Consider the following 19,986-nt stretch of genomic DNA (forward strand, 5'->3'; position numbering starts at 1 on the left):
TGGCTCACGGGCCCAGCCGCTCCGCGGCACGTGGGATCCTCCCGGACCGGGGCACGAACCCGTGTCCCCTGCATCGGCAGGCGGACTCCCAACCACTGCGCCACCGGGGAAGCCCAGATTTTACTTTTAAACCTAAAATTTTTGATACACTTGGAAATTATTTTGACTTAAGGAATGAAGTAGGGGTATCTAGATTGATTTGTTTCTCCAAAATGGCTAGCCGGATGTCCCAATACCTTTTTTTGAATAAATCCTCCTTTTTTTCAACTGATTTGAAATGCTGGGTCTCTAAAAAACTTTAGTCTGTTGGGCCATTTCTTCTTTATTACCAAACTGTTTTGGTTCTCTTAGTATTTTTATTATGAAGTCGTTTGTGCTTTGATATTTTTACATGAATAGATTTTTTTTCGTTAGAACTTTTGAAAACTGAAACAAGGTCCCAAATCTATCCTACTTTTTGTGAACAAATTAAATAAGAGTAAATGGCATAGTGGACAATTTTAAATCTTTAACTTTTAGAAAGGGCTAAATATGCACTAATGCCAATAACAATTCTTTTAACAACATCCTTTTTAAAAATCGTTCCCCCAAACCAAATGTCTCCTTTTAAGAATATAGGCCTAGAATATAGGCCTTGGCTTCTAGATGGAGCGTCAGGAGGGGTTTATTATTGTTATTTGTTTTGTTTTTGGAAAGAGTGTATCTCAGAATACACAATATATTTCCTCTTAAAATGAGTTGTGTTGTCCAAAAATTAAGATATATTTTCTTACAGCCTTTTTCATTTCTAGCTCTTCAAATTTAATTTCTCTTTCTGAACTTCTTAAACAGGAATCTAAAAGCAAACTTTTTCCAGGTGTTTTAAGTGTATTATAATGAAATGAATGATAATAGTGGGTAACAGAATGGTGATCGCTCCTGGTTGGATTTCCTCTGCAGAGTGCATTAAGTTAGAGAAAAAAATGAAGATACATTCCATGGACCAAGGAGTAGAGCACATGCTGATTCTCTCCTCAGATGGAAAACCATTTGAGTACAACTATAGCATAAAACATACAAGGTAAGGAAGGTTTTTTTCTTTTATTAAAAATTCAAAACTCAAAAGGCAATCATAATTTTTGTAGGAAAATGTTACTTTATATGATCCTTGTCGCCTGCTTTATACAGTGACATCTTAAGTAAGTGATGAATTGTGGACAAGTGAATTCTATCAATGAACTATAAATCAATTTATGTCTCCCATAGCATGTACCGTGTGTTGCGTTGGCATTTAAAGGAAATGATTGGTTAGTCCACGTAGCCCCAAACTGGACTTTCACGTTCATTAACTCATTTAACCCTCATAATAATACTATAAGTTAAATTTACAGAAAGAGTTTTCAACCTTGGGAAAAAATGAATTATCATGGAATGAGTTGTGAGATGTTTTACTAGTAGATCATGTGAATTAGAAGTTATTTTCATCTTGTATTATTCCTGCATCATAAAATTATTGTTTGCAAAATTGTCTTAGAATCATCTTACCACAGTTTTGTAATGCCCGTTATTCTCCTTTTAAGCCACTAATTAAAGCATGTTATTATTATAATGATTTTAGATGTGCTGAATGTGAAGCAGTAAATTTAATGTTTTGAGCTTCAATCCTAATTAAATACAGTTAATAATTCTTAGATCAATGTTGTGACTTCCATTATGTGATCAACATAAAACATATTTTCTTTCATCAGGTTTCAGTGCATTTTACAAGAAAAAAATATAATTCAGATCACATGTGGAGATTATCATTCGCTTGCACTCTCAAAAGGTACTTTTCTGGAATATTAATTGTTTCTTAGAGGGAGCAAATGTGTGTGTGTATAGAACTAGTAGAATGTATGTGCTTCACTTTGTAACAGGACAGAAGTATGGTTTTGAATGTGATATGGTCTAGAGCACTGCTAAAGGAGATACAAAATTAGAATTCTTGAACCTATAAAATCTTCAGGTTTTCATAATTAATATTCCTACCTTTTGTTCGGTCAAATGACAAAACTAAAACAATTTGGTAACGAGTTTGATGTCCTTTATTTAAGCGAAAAGAGCCCATGGATTGAGAGTGTATAGGACCTCACAAGCAGTGGAACACTCTTCCTGAGGGGTTTCGGGCAAGGGCGAGTTTTGTAGAGTGTTAGAAGCCTCAACGCGGAAACCAGGCATGATTGGCTAAGGTTGCATGGCTGGCATTTGGAAAGATTAAGGAACAAGGAAGTAAGTGTAGAGCGCAGAGTAGATTTGGTGTTTGGGGATTGGCTGACTGCATATGCTGTGTTTCTGGTCAAGCGGAGCATTTACAGGGGCATGAAAGTTCGGTTTGGTGACGTGGCACCTGGGCTACCTCTTGGGCCTAGAGCTTTATTTCAAAAGTTCCATGTTTTTTTATTTTTCAAATATGAAACAGTGAAAATATTCTGAATAATCAAAATCTCTCTGGAAGCAGGACCAGGCATGGTCCACCCTTTTCCAGAACTTTCTTCCCTTTTCCTAGTGCTCTTCCAGCTCCCATGATAGGAGCTCAGAATCCCTTGGGTCTGCTTTTATGGCCAGTTTGCAGGCCTCTGATGTGTTTTAACATTACCTTTTGAATTCAGAGATTCTCCCCAGCCCTTTATTACTTCCTGTTTCTTATCAGATACCGTAATGGTAGGGAAGGGAAGTAGTGAATATGGAGTATTTCCTGAAGAAACTTGACCTAATTAAGACAGGAAGGCGATAGAGGGGAATTCAGGGTCAAGGAAATTTTTTAAATACGTAGGACAGATAGAAACATAAACTGAATGAAAGCTGGCATTCAAGGGAAGTAAGTAATCAAGTATTTGACCTGTACTGAAGGCCCTGTTAAGGTTTGAGTGTATAAAACTTGTATTGGAAAAAACTGGTTGTTTGAGTTCATCCATTTATGAACAGATCTTTCATTTTGAATATCTACCATGTTGAGGTTGTGAAGATGAGACAGACACACTCTGCCTTCAAGAAGCCCAGGATCTAGGGATGTGGGGCAGAGGGGTTGTTCAGGGTTTATTATTGGTAAATCACAATCTAGGAAGAATGAAAGTTGGGAAAGCAAGAAAGGAACTACTGATCGTCCTCAGTGGTATCATGATATTCCTGGTGGCTGATAGGCATGTGGTATTTACGTTTGAAGGAAAACCTCTGTCTCCCACCAGGTCCTGCTCAGTAAACATTAAATCTCCGATATATATATTTTTTAGACTCCATTAGATACTGTCATCTCTATTAGATAATATCTAAGAACTTTTCTTTAAAAATATGATCCAATATGTATAGGTATAACTGAATCACTTTGCTGTACACCTGAAACTAACACAACATTGTAAATCAACTATACTCCAATGAAAAATTTTAAAATAAATAAATAAAATAAAAATATGTTCCATATATTCAATTAATGGAAGAAGATGCTCACTCTTTCAAAATACTGTGCTGCAGTTTTCAACGTATTTTTAAGGTATTTATTTAGCATCTTAAGGCACTTGGGAGAGGGAAAGAAAGAAAAGTAGTTTTAGGTTTTATCTTCCCAAATGTAGAATGTTTCTATCTTTCATGGGCCCATCCTGTGGGATTTTTAAAATAAGTGTTTCTTGAATTTGATTATAATATATTCAGATAGCTTTATTCTTTGTCCGTTCGGGCTGCTATAACAAAAATAGACGGGGTGGCTTAAACAGCAGAAATTTATTTCTCACGGTTCTGGAGGTAGAAGTCCAAAGTCAGGGTTGCAGCAGGTTCGGTGTCTAGTGAGGGCCAGTTTTCTTACAGGTGGAGAGGGCGAGGGAGCTCTCTGGGGACCCATTTATAAGGACATTAACCCCATTCATGAGTGCCCCCCACCTCACGATCTCATCTAATCCTAGTCACTGCCCAAAGGCCTCACCTCCTAATACCGTCACACTGAGGGTTAGGATTTCAACGTAGGGGTTCTGGGGGGACACAGACATTCAGTTCATAGCACTGCTCTTTGAGGTGAGAGGTAAGTAATTGTAACTGTCATTGCTCAAGAGAAGGTTCTGTTTTTTCTGACCGAGACATGAGAGGATCTGAGCAGTCTTGTCAGTTTGAATGGAAGAGATCGTGAATAGTAAATAGTATGGATAGCACATAATGTTCTAGGGTGATGTCTGCTGCATTTTAAACTTACTAAGACAGCGTTTTCTCTGTTTACGTCAAGGTGGCGTGCTTTTTGCATGGGGACAGAACTTAGACGGCCAGCTTGGAGTCGGAAGAACATTTGCCTCCGTCCCTACACCGCAGATCGTGGAGCACCTCTTAGGAGTCCCCTTGGTTCAGATTTCTGCAGGAGAAGCCCACAGCATGGCCTTATCCATGTCGGGAAACATTTACTCATGGGGAAGAAATGATTGTGGACAGCTGGGCCTGGGCCACACCGACAGTATGGAAACATATTTTCAAGTTCATATTCTAAACAAGTATATATTTTTCATATAAGAGATGAATGTACCACAGACTTCCCTGGCAAAAATGGTTCAGATCCCCACTTTCATTAGCACGGATCCTCCCCGGTTATCTCTCGTCTTCAGGGAAGAATCGGTCTAAAGGACATGAATGCACAGTGTGGAGGTCATGGCTGTAACTGAGACGTGTGTCAGGGCCAAGTGGGAAAAACGGTCAGAGCTTTGGACTGGGGCTCAGAATGCCTGGGCCGTGAGTCCCACTTGAAATTAGCTAACTTCAGGGCCTACCCGAGGCACTTACTCTTCTCCAGGTCTTTCTTTTTCTGTAAAGTGATGAGTTTGGATGAAGTGACCTTCAGGGTACTTGTGCACTTAAATGTCTATTATTACAATTACATTAGGACAAAAGGATACTAAAATTCTATTTAGAAACTCACCTGTCCTAGTCTCATAAGGTATTCATTACATCTGTACACACACACGAAAACATAGCAATTTGCATTATTGAGCTACCTCTGCAAAGCAGATGGCAATATTTCTGATGACCCCAAACACCTTGTTAGAGATTTCAGGTGTGGCAAACTCTGCTGCTTTATTAGTTGTGGTAATGTACACGTTCCCCCCAGAGACTGCATTTCTGCCTCACATGGTCCAATGCTAGTTACTCAGGAGAACCCGTAAGTCAGTGTTAGAAAAATACTCAGAGGAGGAAAAGGAATAAAGGACAGCTGAACTTATTTTTGCTGAATCTCTTAAGTGCTTGGACAAGAAAATAATCGTGAAAGAGAGAAGAGGTAGTGTAAGGGAAGGACAGTGTAGTAGAGACTTTGAAAGAAAAAAAGAAGCTTTATGTTCATTAAAAGGGTAATGCTAGATGGGACTTGGAAATATCAGGTATGCTTCAATGAAGGCTAATCAGGTCAGGTTAAAAAGAGAAGAATGGCTTCCCTGGTGGCGCAGTGGTTGAGAGTCCGCCTGCTGATGCAGGGGACGCGGGTTCGTGCCCCGGTCCGGGAGGATCCCGCATGCCGCGGAGCGGCTGGGCCCGTAAGTTGTGGCCGCTGAGCCTGCGCGTCCAGAGCCTGTGCTCCGCAACGGGAGGGGCCATGGCAGTGAGAGGCCCGCGTACTGGGGAAAAAAAAAAAGAGAGAAGAATGGGCTCTGGGAAGTGAAAGTGACACTTTCACAGGTGGGGGCCCCCAAGTGTGGCCCTTTGATCACTGCCCACCTCTGCTTTTAGACCTAAATGTACCAACACAGAGCCTTTCTTGTCAAAGTATGTTAGGAGCTGTTGTGATGGGCATAGAGGAAGTGGTATGAGTATTTTATCAGTAGGTGGAACTCTAGTGTGAAATTCACCATTTCCTTTGGGTCACTTGAACCCTTCTTTCCCTTGCACAGATAAAGATTCTCCTTCCCTTATTGAAGTGCTGGACAATCAGAAAGTTGAATTTCTCGCTTGTGGTGGCTCTCACACTGCCCTGCTAACAAAGGTGCGTTACCCTTGTCTCTTTGACTGTAATTCCAGGAGAACACTTTGTAGTGGAGAAAGCACTAGAACCTGGAGATGGGGGCAGCTAGTGTTTCGCAGGGAAGAAAGGTCACCACTTCCCACATGTAGGACTGTCCTCATCACTGGGAGGCTTTGCTTTGGTGGTGATTTTATTGATTTTTCATTGACGTCTTTGCATCAGTGAGCGTTTACTTCTGTGTCATATTTCTCTAGAATCTGATATGAAGTTCTCTTTCTTTAGGGTGGGCTGGTGTTTACTTTTGGTGCTGGAAAATATGGGCAACTCGGTCACAATTCAACACAGAATGAGTTAAGACCCTGTTTGGTGACTGGACTCGCGGGGAATAGCGTGACCCAGATAGCCTGTGGGAGGTAAGTTGTAAAGTGTCGATGAGAATGGGTAAGGTGCGCACAGTGAATTTAGACAGGTAGCTTAATAAAACGTCCGTCAGGTTTCTTTGATTGAAGTAAAGGTATCAAACATTTCCAGAGAGGCGAAGATGCTTAATTTTACATTATTAGACAGTCATAATAAATATTTTACTACACATATTTACTTTCATTGATTTTTTTTTTTAATGTGTAAATATATTTACTTTCTGTTGGTCCTTTAGTGAAATACCTTTGTAACTGTTTGAATGCACTTTTATCTTTAAAAAAAAGTTATCATTTATTTGGAAAAAAATGAACAAACGTGAGTTAGAAAGGTTTATCCATTGATATCATCACTCCATCTCTTCATGAACCAAAGGAACATTGTCACCACTTTGGATTTTTCATAACATACATTCCTCCGAGTAGCATGTGTTACAGAAGGAGTCCTCACCTTAGAAATGTCTTACTGCAAACCAGGCAGTACCCTACTAACACAGGAGAATTCACGGAAAGACACAAGACTCACTGAAAGCTATTACACTGATGGTCACTTTTATTACAAGAGGAGGATACAAGTTAGAACCAGTCAAAGGAAGAGATGCGTAAGACGGAATCTAGAATGGGTCCAGATGAGGAGCTTCTGGTGTCCGCCCCCCTTGGAGCCATGGGCCAGGTTACCTCCTCCCAGCCTGATACATGACTGAAGAATATTGCCAACCAGGGAAGCTCACCCAAGTCCAGGGTTGTTATTGGGGTTTCATTGCTTAGTCATGATTGATTGAATTATTGCCCACGTGGTTGAACTCAGCCTCCAGCCTCTGTATACCGAGAGGTTGGGCTTACGTACAGCTGGAGGGGCTTCCATGAGCCACCTGGATAAACTATTAGGTGTGGTGTTAGGGGCGGGCCTACCATGAATAAGAGAGACCCTCCTGTCACTTGGAAAATTCTACAGGGTTTAGACATTACCTCTCAGGAAGTGAGGACAAAGGCCAGACCTCTGAGTAAGGCGAAATTCTTTCCTTATACATCTGTATCCTAGGAGAGGCCATCAAGCAAATCAGTAAGAAAATCAGCATGAGAAAGGTCTTTGGGAAACAGAGCGGTAGCTCAGGGAGGATCACCTGATGCTACCTTCTAGGATGGGGAGGGGAGGGACTCAGATGGCTTCCAGAAGGTGGTGACTCAAGCCAAGGCCTAAAAGAGGAGTAGAAGGCAAGAGGTGGTGCTTCTTCTGACGAAGGGGATGTCATTTGCTAGGGTGCAGCATCACGGCCTTCAGCACACTTAGGGGTTCCAGAATCATCTCAGCCACACATTAGTGGTTTCTTAGTTTCTAGACGGCTCATGTCATCCATTGGAAGTTGGTTAGCTGGTTTCACTGACTGAGTAGCGTAATTTCTTCAGTTTACCAGATTGCTGCATACTCTAATCATTGTGGATAATTGAGAATTGACCGTATGTGCTTTCATTTAATAGGCAGCACACACTTGCCTATGTTCCTGATTTGGGGAAGGTCTTTTCTTTTGGTTCTGGAAAAGAAGGACAACTGGGAAACGGTGGAACACATGATCAGCTGATACCACGTCCCATGAAATTGCCATCAAATGAAGAACTCACATTTGGTAAATTCTTTAGGAGCACGGGATTTGGCATGAATACCTTGGTTGAGAAACGTTCTAAGTGTGTAATGTGGGCAAGAAAAGAAATGTATGCCTGTGAAGGGAGGTTTTCTGAACATTGCTTTCATTTGTTTACTTGTAAACAGCGTAACACAGCCAATCTAATTTATCAAGTCGAAATAACCATTAGTTTTCCCTTAACCCTTCAGGTTAAGATTAATGTGGATTTAAAATGATACAACATAAAATAGACCATATGGGTTCAGAAGCCTATGCAGCCTCTGATTCCAGTTTTCAAGGGACCTATTAATTCCATAGTGATTGTTTTTCTTGCCTGATTAAATTGACTCATAATCATATAAAACCCTCAGAATGACGAGCAGCCAACATATGCCAGGCACTGTAAACTGTGCCTAACTCACCGGTCCTTAAACAGCTCCAGGAGATGTGTGCTCTCAGTCCTCTTTTGCTAGAGGGTGCAGAGACTTGGCGGGCAGAAGGTTAGCCTGTGAAGGGTTGTGGCTGGACACGTGAACTGTGCCCTGTGTAACTTTAGAGCCTTAGCTCTGAAACGTCCCACTGTAGAAGGGCCTCGGAGCCCTTGGGTCACTTGTTTCTGAAAGCTTAGTGGTGACTGGAAGTACCAAAATTCTCTCCGTTCTTCTGGGGAAATGAACAGTCGGGTTATTTCCTTAAGCAGATCAAGTATTATATCTGATTTCTTGTAACCACTTGCATAGGCTTTTGAAGTACTTACATTCTTCACAGCCAGTAGTCGTTGATTAAATCTTGAGTTGTAGAGTAATAAATAGGGTTTTTAGTAAGAGGCGCTGAATTAAACCAGGGAACAGTTAACTAATCAAATATTGGTTTGACTGTGTTGTATATATAAGCATTTATGTTAATTATGTGTATTAAACTGATACCACGTTGGCAACCTTGCGAACCATCTATGTTTGCTAACTAGACTTCACCCTGAAGTAGATATGTATTTCTGCTTTATCGGTAGGAAATGTACTGAGTCTTTGTCTGTCAGAAAGATAAAAGGACTCAGTTTAAGAAGAATCTAAAATTATTTAGGCTAAGTGTGTATATTTGTATCAAATGAGTTTCTAAACTCTTATTTTTTGTAAATCCCTTTCAGAAAGCCGAACCTCAGAAAAGGAATTAATAATGATTGCTGGAGGAGATCAAAGCATTTTGCTTTGGGTGGAAAAAGAGGTAAAAATAGATCTCTAGAAGTTTTATAACTTGGTATTTTAAGCAAAACAGAAGGTTCTAGAATCTAGATTTGGTGAATTCCAAAATCATCAGGTTACTAGGCTGAGTTTGGGGAATGGTTAGACATTATTGATCCTTTATTGTCTAAACTACGTACGTATTTACTCACAAAAGTCAGCAGATTTGCCCTTAGTGTATGTCAAATACGTGTGATTTCCTTAGACTCTGCTTACCTTTCGGGAGGCTCCTTGCCAAGAGCATTTTGGTCAGGGTGCTAGTGAACCAACAGGTTGATATTCTGAAGTGACTTTGCCAGCCATTACTAAAAAAAGACCCGAGGGCTTCCCTGGTGGTGCGGTGGTTGAGGGTCCGCCTGCCGATGCAGGGGACGCGGGTTCGTGCCCCGGTCCGGGAAGATCCCACATGCCGCGGAGCGGCTGGGCCCGTGAGCCGTGGCCGCTGAGCCTGCGCGTCCGGAGCCTGCGCTCCGCAACGGGAGAGGCCACAACAGTGGCCCGCGTACCGCAAAAAAAAAAAAAAAAAAAAAAAAAGACCCGAGGTTTATAGTCTTATGAATAATCAGTCCGTAACCTCCATATCCTACTCCACCAAGGCAAACTGAGTTCCTGCTACTTCTATACCCAGTCCTTTTAGGATCTCTCCACTCAAAGCTGTCTGATGTTCAGTTTAATCTGATCATACCCATATAAAGTGTTCAGTGTTGGGGCATTCAGAGAAACTTACTTTGGATCTAAGCACCCTTGGACAAGAAATTGGCAACCAGGCAAATGATTTATTGTTCCTTGGTAGAATCTTACTTTATGATTTTTGCAGAGCTATGTTATCCATGCTTAGTATTACTCTCTATCCTTAGAACGTGCCTAAGAGTTGGATACCTATTTCTGTGGTCTCTAAGTTACTGTATTTTACTGTTTGGTTTGTTTACAGAATTCCTATGTTAATCTGAGGAGGAAAATTCCTACCTTGAATGAAGGCACTGTAAAGAGATGGATTGCTGACGTGGGGACTAAACAGTGGCAGAATACAAAAAGGTACACCCTAAGTGTCTGTCTGCTCCTATAGCTCTCTAAAGCAGTGTTTCCCCAACTGGTTCTGCACAATACAGAGATGTGAGATTTTGTGGTCCACTAGTGGTCCATTAGTCAGAGATCTGCAGAGAAACAGAACCAATAGGGTGTGTTTGCGGGTGGTGGGGAGAGATTTTAAGGAATTGGCTCATGCAGTTGTAGGGCCTGGCAAGTACAAATCTGTGAGGCAGGACAGCAGGCTGGAGACCCAGGGAAGAGTTGATATTGCAGCTTGAGTCTCAAGGCAGTCTGGAAGCAGAATTCCCTCTTCCTCTGGAGACCTTAGACTTTTTCTCCTAAGGCCTTCAACTGATTGGATGAGGCCCACCCACATCATGGAGGGTAATCTGCTTTTCTCACAGTCTACTGATTTGAATGTTAATCTCATCTAAAAAATACCTTCACAGCAACATCTAGATTAGTGTCTGACCAAATCTCTGGGTACCATGGCCTAGCCAAGGTGACACATACAATTTAGCATGTAAGCTCCATGGGGACGTCTTTCTTTACTGCGGGACTTCTCTGGGCCTTTGATATGTTTAATTGTGACACTGAGCAGGAAATATAGTCTACAGTTTCTCAACCCTCGTTGACTTTAGAGCCTCTTGTTTGTTGAGCTGTTATTCACAGCTGAACAGCTTAGGCAACCTTACTCTCAATGATAGAACTCCTACCAGCTGTACAAATTATACTCATGTATACAGGCATTTCCTTTTAGAGACATTTTTAGGTATGGCTTCCTAATTCTGGAAAGTAGTTATACCAGATAGCTGCATCATGCAGAGCACAAATGGTCAAGAACTATTTGTGCAAGTACTTCTATGACAGAACTGAGCATATATCCCCACCTTTAATTTCTGGTAATTGTTTTTGTTTCTACTCCTTTGGAATAGAAATAAGTAGGGCTTGGAAAGCTGGCTGGGTTGGGAGTGTTTCATTTGTCCAAGGAAATACCCTAGGTCAAGCCTTATCCTCGTCCCCTCTGGATTCTCTGAGTACATATCTTTTTATTTCCCATGTTTGCCTCTGAAATTTTGAGATTTCACAACTGAGACTTTCAGATGCCCATGGCAATATGCAGATAAATTGAGATGGAGGGAGGAGTTTGAAAGGCAATTGATCCTGTCTCCTGCTACAAGGAGGCATATTCTGATTGGTTTTAACCACCATCTTATTCCTAATACAGGGAAATCAGAGAGATATTTTCATCTCCTGCATGTCTGACTGGAAGTTTTTTAAGGGAAAGGTAATATATATAATAAATTTAAAGTTCTGTTGAAAACACTATGTATAGGTGGCATGGTGACTATGTTAATAATCCTGTGTTGTATATTTGAAAGTTGCTAAGAGAATAGATCTTACAAGTTCTCATCACAAGAAAAAAAATTTGTAAGTATGTGTGGTGATGAATATTAACTAGACTTGTGGTGATCATTTCACAATATATGCTATCCATGTATCAGTGCATTATGTTGTACACACCTGAAACTAATATAATGTTATGTGTCAGTTATCTCTCAGTTTAAAAAACTGTGCAAGGTGGTAAAGAAAATGGTTTGAGGGTAAAATAATGATCTATGTCTTTATCTCTTTTTAAAAATTACCTTTTTTTTCCTACAAAAGCACATATATGCTTGCTGTAGAAAATGTCAAAAAAAGACATGAAACAAAAAGAAAATGAAAATCAGCCAAAATTCACCACTTAAGTGTAATAGCTAGTGTTTGTATAAATATCTTTTTTTATGCAAATCTGTTGTTTTACCAAAAATGGTATTGTTTTGTACGTTTCTTCACAGTTAATACATTTGCCCATTTTTCCATTTTATTCAATTTTTATATTATTCAGTATTTCCCCATAACATCAGTTTAATGGTTGCATGGTATTCCATGGGAAGGACATACCTTAATTTATTTGATTACTTCCTTATTGCTACATACTAAGGTTTCTTTGAATTTTTAAGGATTATGAAAGAATGACTTTGTACTTCTTTTCCTAAATATTGGTATAATATTTATTTAAAAGAACTTTTTCTGTTTTCAGACACTAAATATATGTATTATTTCACAAAGAATGGGTCTATTTTTAGACAATATATTCAGTCCGGTATAAATGTAATTCTTGAGTTAAGATAGACATTTCATTAGAAATGTTCTCTTTGATTACTAAAAATTTACTGCTCTGAAACCCCTTTTTTGGTCCCTGCTTATAGTTCATGTAACTGGAAAACAAGAAAAACCTGTACCTTTTTTCTGTGGCTATTTTTTTTTTTGTACTGGGAAATAAATATTTATTGATTACTCATTTAAGATAAGACAATATCTGATGTAAAGTCTGATAGCATATGTATTGTTAATGCAGCCTTGATATTTTTTGACCTTTCAGAAATAATGGTATTTTGTCAGCTATATTTTCAATTGTGTTTGTGTTCAGCCAAATTTTTATAGTTACTGAAAAGGTGAGAAAAAAGTAATTTTATTAAAATGAAGCAAGCTTGAGAAGAAACTTTTCATCTGGATAAATAATCTAATAAAATATTTAATTTTGAAGTGTCCTTTTTCATTTACTTATTCATCCATTTTTCATTTACCTTCCTTCCACAGAATAGCTGGAGAAACGATGTCTATTCATTTGGACTTAAATACAGCAAGGGACACCTTTAAGGAGTTAACCCAAAAGGACTGGATTACTAACATGGTGGTATTCTTCAGATTGTTACTTGGAAAAAGAAAATACGCTGAAATGTTTTTATAAGAACTCAAAATTTCAGAAGAAATATCTTGTTTTCAGATACTCTTTGAGACTCTGTGGCATATACCGATTAAGTTAAACTCAGCTACCATTCAGGAGTTTCCCCACTTAGGGTGAAATAGATGGTATAGTAGGCACTTAGGTTACAAATAATCTAACAAGTTCATCGGCGCCCACACACACATACACGTATATGGACAGGCACTCCCCGAGAGGGAATGTTTTCAATTTAGGGCCTTAGGAAGATGATTAAGATATTTGTTGAGACTGGTACACTAGAATAAGAACAACATTTTGTTTGCAGTCATTTTCAACGTAAGTATAGAAATGAAAACACTTTTTCTGACGTGAATGTCCCCCTCACCAAGGACTGCCTGGTCTGCACTTCCTTTTCTGTAGGTTCTAGAATGTTCTTGTTCTTTCTGGGATTGTTGCTTCTTTGTTTCAGCACTGTTACTACTATCTTTAGGCTTCCCACTTGGAGATGCTTCAGGCATGCTTCCTTTATTAATGCAGCCTTTATTAATTTATTTCCCTGTTCTACTGTCCTGATTGATCTAGGGGTGGTACTGTCTATGTTGTTGTCTCAGTCTGTTTCTTTCTGGGTCTGTGGCTCGTTTTTGCGCGCTCTCTTTCTCTCCCTCGCCCTCCCCCCCCCTTCACTTCTCTTGGCTACCCCCACCCCCATTTGGTCCTTCCTTCTGTCTCTGTGGCTCTTGTTCTTTCCCGCTCTCTGTCTCGTGCATGTTCTCTTCCTGCTCTCAGCTCCCTCACCTGGTCTCTTGCTCTGTCTGTCACACTCAGCATCCGGTATGTTAGCTGCAGGTTCTCTCTCGCACACTCTTTTCTCAAGGGAAGATGGAAAATGTAATTAGGTTAATTTTGGCAGAACCATTGCCCAATTAGGAGTCTGATGTCAAATGGATCCCTAATTATGCACCTTTATCAGGACTCTGCAGCAGTTAGTAGAAAGATCACCAAAAATAGAAAGCCATTTCTGCATCTGTGAAAGGAAGAGGTTGGACCAGTTCATCACTAAGGCTAATGATACCTTAGTTGTGCCGGAACAATATCATATACAGTACAAGCGACATAATCATAGAGCAGTCTCCCATTGTTTCAGATGGGACAGTTGGATCAGAAGACCTGTAATGTTTCTGTTTTGAGATTTCTGTGATATGGACTCACAGACTTGGCCTTCCTTCATTTATTCAGCAAATATTTGAATACTGCTATGCGTAGGGAGCTGTGGTGAGACCCCTGTCTTTAGAGGCTCCTGGTTTAGTGAAGGAGACGGATACCTGTGTGCAGGTGTCAGTTGTCTTCCCTAGTTCCCAACTTAGAACATACTGGGTGTATAATAAATATTTTTAGATGAATGAATTCGTTCATTACGTGGGCAGCGAACGGTCCGCTGGATTTAGAGGGCTCAAAACAAGGTGCCCGGGGGAGGGGAGTTTACCGGGTACCTACAGGGGAGGGACATTCCAGGCAGTCAGGAAGGTGTGCACCAAGGCACAAGACGTGAAACAGTATAACTGGCCTGCGAGCGGTACAGTGGTTCTGAAGGGCTGGGAGGTTTGGGGTTGTGTGGATGATGAGGAGCCCAGAGGAGCCGGGGGGGCACGTGCAGCAGTCAGGTATGCATGACTGAAGGCTGAGCCTCGTGGCGGGAGCCCAACAGAGTGTTTTGATGCGAAAATAGATAATTGTACGATTTTGTGCATTTAGAGGCATCGTTTAGCTAGTATCTCGTAATTTAGTGATGGAGTTTGAGCTTTGGAGTCAGAAAGATCCAGGAGAGATCCTCACTTAGCTCTGTGAGCCTCAGCAGGTTAATCTCCCGAACACGCAGAGTCCGCATTTATGAATCGGGGTTAATAATACCATCTGTGGTATAAAGAAACGACAAGGATAAATGAACTTATGTATGTGAATTGCTTAGCACAGTACCTGACAAATAATAAGAACCCTGTAAACACTAGCTCATCTTCTTAACGGGGTTTTAGGCAAATTATTACCATTATCTGAGCCCACAGAACACATAAGCATTCAGAATTCCATTTGAATTTTTCTTCAACACTTGCATTCTGGATTGGGGAAACTGTAAGAAGATTGGAAGGGCTAGAAACTAGAGTTTGGTGGAGAGAGTCTCTGATGAGACAGGTGATCCTGTGAGAAGGTAACAGGAAACCATGCAGATTCTCATTGTTGCAGTTGCTGCTTTTTGTTTGTTTGTTTTTTATTTTTGTTTTGCTGTGGGAGATTCCGACACATTCTTCCTCTTTAAAAAATGAGGCGTGCTAGTGGAACTGGGGGGAAGAATGTGGACCTTATTGGGAGGGCTGCCTTTTAGTTCTGAGTCCATTGTTCATCCAGTATAATCCTGCACGTGTGGTTTCTCCTTGATCTCCTTCATGAACCCCAGCAGGTGGATGGAGAGGATACTTGTCACACGTTTACACACCTAGGTATTTGGGAAGCTAGATGAGATGGGTTGTGAACATGGGTTTTGATTGCTCCAATTTCATGGTGGGATGAAACTCTGGGTTCCACACTTTATTTTATTACAGTAATTGCACCCAGTTCCCGCTGTGTTCTGAGTGTCTTTTCCTGGATCCTTTTTGACCACAGATAACCACATGTCTCAGGGATACTCTGTTCAAAAATCTTCCATTTCATTCTCCACATCAAGAAGCTTTAGAAATTTTCTTCCTTCTCCCAGAATGTCCTGTGATGCATGATCATAGCAACTGGGAGAGCCTGGTGGTTCCGTTTGCAGAGGCTGTTTATAAAATTCATGACCAGTCGTCAGAGATTCTGGGTAAGATCGATGGTTTACACTTGAAAATACATGACTGTCTTCTCAGTGGAAACACATGCCTAGTGAAGTTACGGCAAAGCTTAGGTGATTGTGACACATTCATGGTTTTTAGTTCCTAGTCCTAACATATTCTGACATGCTGTAATAATTACTGTGTTCCTCCACGACGGATTGCTCTAGTCCCGTTTTAGCGCTCTTGTAATGATACCTGTGTGGCTTGGTCATGAGGTCCTTTGCCCCCCCCACTTTTCATTATGAAGAACTTCATACACAGACGTTGAAAGACTAGTGCAGTGAATCCCAGAGACTCTACCTGAGAGTCAGCAGTCAGCATGTTGCTGTGTGTGTACAGATTACATTTTATTTTTGCTGAACTATTTGAAAGTGAGTTGCAGATACCAGGACATTTTACCCATGATATTTCAGCATGCATCTCCTAAGGATATGGAATCCTGTATTACCTCAACATTGTTATCACAGCTAATAAGATTAGCCGTGATTCCATAATATTACCTCACATCTAGGCCATTTTCAGATTTCTGCACTTGTCCCGAAAAGTATTTTACAGGCTTTTTTTTTTTTTAAGAGCGTGGGTCAGCAGTCCTGTACAGTGTCTCACATCTAGATTTGTCTGATTGTTTCCTCCTGTCCCTGTATTTCCAGTACACTGGAAATTAGGTCGAGGGGCTTGATTATATTCTAATGAGGTTTTTGACACAAATAGCATATTCAGCCCAAGGAAGTCCATTCTTTCTTATATTTTGTCACATTGTAAGCGATGAAAAGCTGGTTTAAAGCATTTTTCTTTTATACAGTGCCAAAAGATGGTTTTTAAGAGTTAAAAACTTGGGCTTCCCTGGTGGCGCAGCGGTTGGGAGTCCGCCTGCCGATGCAGGGGGCGCGGGTTCGTGCCCCGGTCCGGGGGGATCCCGCGTGCCGCGGAGCGCCTGGGCCCGTGCGCCATGGCCGCTGAGCCTGCACGTCCGGAGCCTGTGCTCCGTGGCGGGAGAGGCCATGGCAGTGAGAGGCCCGCATACCGCAAAAAAAAAAAAAAAAAAAGAGTTAAAAACTCGTGCTGAGAGCGCAAAATAGAGTCTTGTAATCACAAATAGTTCTTAATCTGGTTTTTAATACTGTATGCTATTTCATCTGGGCAAAAAATGGGACTAATTAATTTTGTCTAGTTTCCCCCCACCAACAAATTAATTAGATCAAATTTGTGGTTCTCTTACTGTCAAGGCATTTTTTTGAGAACATTAAATTCTACACTTTCAATTCTGATTGTATTTACTGAAAAATTTATTACAAATGTCTTTATAACTACAATATATATGAAACTATTCTACCAGTTTCAGAAAATATTGACTACTTTTTACCTTTAAGAATCCAAGAAATATCACGTGCTGACCGTTACTTACCTTCGTATCCCTCAGAGAAATACTGGGCATCTCTGCAAGAATCTGCTTTCATCAGACTGGTCCAGATGTTTAAAACAGCTGTCATTGCTCAACTGAATTATTGGACTGGAACTACTGAGAATAACTATCACATTAAAACTCTCCTAGAAATGTTGAAAAAGCTGCACAGGGTAAGTGCTGTTTTAGAAACCCATATATCTTTATTTTGCAATAAAGATTCCCTTGGTTTCACCTGGCTTGAAACTTAAGCAGACTCTTACGGAACGTGAGGCTGATACTCTGCTATTTTTCAAGTGTTGTTTTTTGTGAATCAAGTCATGCACGTAAAGGGGTGTGTCTCGTATCCACGTACAGTTTAAAGAAAAGTAGTAAAACAGACGTCAGTGCAACTACCACCCATGTTAAAAAAGAAAACATTCCTAGTGCTTTAGAAATGCCTGTGTGTCTCTCACAGATTGTACCCCCTCACCTCCCAAAGGTAGCCAGGATCCTGGATTTTCAGTTAGTCATTCACTTACTCTTCTTTATCGTTTTATAACCATAAGTATCTCTTGACACTATGCTGTTTAATTTTGCTGTTTCCAAAATTTCATATGAATCGCATACATGCTGCTTACACAACGTTTTGTTTTTTTAGACTCATCCAGATTAATACTTACGTCTGTACTTCATTTTCACTTCTGTATCATAGTGCATAGTGAGACTCTACCAGAATTATCCATTCCAGTGTTGATGGATATACAGTATGTGCTGTTTGCAATTCTTTTTTGCGGGGGAGGGTTCCTCTATGAGAAAACATGCTACTGTCAACATTTTTGTACTTATCTCTTGGTGTCCATGTGTCAAGAGTTAGTTTTTGGTTTCCTTCCCTAATTCTGGAATTGATAGGTTGGAGGATATGCCTGTGTTGTTCTTCATGAGTAGTGACAAACTGTCTTCCAAAGTGGTTGGACCAATTTAAATCCTCTCCAGGAAATGATGAGAATTCTGTTGCGCCACGTCTGACTTTAAAATTTGGAAAATATTTTTAGTGCCGTATTGAAATCGTGCCAGATTATGACTTTATTGATTGATTGCTGAGTTGGGTGTTTGTTGCTGTGCGCGGGCTTTCTCTAGTCGCAGCGAAAAGGGGCCGCCCTTCGCCGCGGTGCGCGGGGTTCTCACTGCGGTGGCTTCTCTTGTTGCAGAGCACGGGCTCCAGGCGCGCGGGCTCAGTAGTTGTGGCTCGTGGGCTCAGTAGTTGTGGCTCGCGGGCTCGAGAGCGCAGGCTCAGTAGTTGTGGCGCACGGGCTTAGCTGCTCTGCGGCCTGTGGGATCTTCCCGGACCAGGGATCGAACCCGTGTCCCCTGCATCGGCAGGTGGATTCTTAACCACTGCGCCACCAGGGAAGCCCCAAATTATGATTTTAATTGTATTTCCCTGGTTCTAATGCGTTAGAGCATATTTTCATGTTTATAATTGCAGTTCTTGTTTCCTTTTCTATAAAATACCTGTCCTGGGCTTCCCTGGTGGCGCAGTGGTTGCGCGTCTGCCTGCCGATACAAGGGAACCGGGTTCGCGCCCCGGTCTGGGAGGATCCCACGTGCCGCGGAGCGGCTGGGCCCGTGAGCCATGGCCGCTGAGCCTGCGCGTCCGGACCCTGTGCTCCGCAACGGGAGGGGCCACAGCGGAGAGAGGCCCGCATACCACACACACACAAAAAAAAAAATAAAATAAAATAAAATAAAATAAAATACCTGTCTTTTTGCTCAATTTAAATGTATTATTTAATTTTTTCTTATTGATTATAGGAGTACTTTTTAGTTTGGATACTAGTCCTTTGTCAGTTATATGTGTTGCAAATATCAAGCCCCAGTTTGTAGTTTGTCTTGGTGATTTTTGATGAACTCACTTTTTTTTTTAACTTGTTGGCCACACCCCTCAGCATGTGGGATCTTAGTGCCCCGACCAGGGGTTGAACTTGTGCCCCCTGCGTTGGCAGCGGGGAGTCTTAACCCCTGGACCGCCAGGGAAGTCCAAAACTCATGTTCTTAATTTTAATGTAGATAAAATTTGGGGACCTCCCTGGCGGTCCAGGGGTTAAGACTCCCCGCTGCCAATGCAGGGAGCATGGGTTCGATCCCCAGTCAGGGAACTAAGATCGTGCAGGCCACATAGCGTGGCCAAAAAAAAAAAAATTTGTCAGTCTATTCCTTTATGATCTTTACTCCATGTGTTTTGTTTTAAACTTTTTTTTCCTTCAAGGTTTTATGCTCTTTTTTTTTTTTTTTTTTTTTTTTTTGCATCAGCAGGCAGACGCGCAACCACTGCGCCACCAGGGAAGCCCAAGGTTTTAAATTATTAGCTGGATTAGGGATCAGGAGGGCTTCTTTTTGGAAAAGACCAGATGGTAAATATTTTAGGCATTTGTGAGACTTTACAAAATAAGCAGAGGGCCTGATTTGGCATCGAGGGCTTCTCTAGATAGTCTTGTAACAAAGCTGATAGCTGGGACCAGAGGAGGAGTACAAACAGAGGCTCATATACCATATGTCTAATGTTTAAAAGGTTAGAAATCTAACTAACAACGTGTTGAATGAAATAAAATATACTCTATCTTCCCACCTTGACAAATAAACCTTCTTTTTTTTTTTTTTTTTTTTTTTGCGTTACGCGGGCCTCTCACTGCTGTGGCCTCTCCCGTTGCGGAGCACAGGCTCCGCGGCC

The 19,986-nt window shown here is 41.0% G+C and overlaps 1 protein-coding gene across 3 annotated transcripts in view; it reads left to right on the forward strand.

Moving 5' to 3' along the window:
* HERC5 (HECT and RLD domain containing E3 ubiquitin protein ligase 5) overlaps positions 1 to 19,986 on the forward strand; it is a 47,833-nt gene that overhangs the window by 1,581 nt on the left and 26,266 nt on the right. For all 3 annotated transcript variants that reach the window (XM_055085797.1, XM_024126675.3, XM_024126677.3), the window contains exons 2-13: positions 940 to 1,060; positions 1,728 to 1,804; positions 4,226 to 4,447; positions 5,871 to 5,962; positions 6,224 to 6,354; positions 7,837 to 7,982; positions 9,124 to 9,200; positions 10,149 to 10,252; positions 11,475 to 11,534; positions 12,890 to 12,983; positions 15,672 to 15,861; positions 17,295 to 17,449. In XM_055085797.1, the coding sequence (XP_054941772.1) occupies positions 940 to 1,060; positions 1,728 to 1,804; positions 4,226 to 4,447; positions 5,871 to 5,962; positions 6,224 to 6,354; positions 7,837 to 7,982; positions 9,124 to 9,200; positions 10,149 to 10,252; positions 11,475 to 11,534; positions 12,890 to 12,983; positions 15,672 to 15,861; positions 17,295 to 17,449 (1,469 nt within the window). The remainder of the gene's footprint in view (positions 1 to 939; positions 1,061 to 1,727; positions 1,805 to 4,225; positions 4,448 to 5,870; positions 5,963 to 6,223; positions 6,355 to 7,836; positions 7,983 to 9,123; positions 9,201 to 10,148; positions 10,253 to 11,474; positions 11,535 to 12,889; positions 12,984 to 15,671; positions 15,862 to 17,294; positions 17,450 to 19,986) is intronic.

This window comes from Physeter macrocephalus, chromosome 7, assembly GCF_002837175.3.
Source record: "Physeter macrocephalus isolate SW-GA chromosome 7, ASM283717v5, whole genome shotgun sequence".
Classification (NCBI taxonomy): domain Eukaryota; kingdom Metazoa; phylum Chordata; class Mammalia; order Artiodactyla; family Physeteridae; genus Physeter; species Physeter macrocephalus.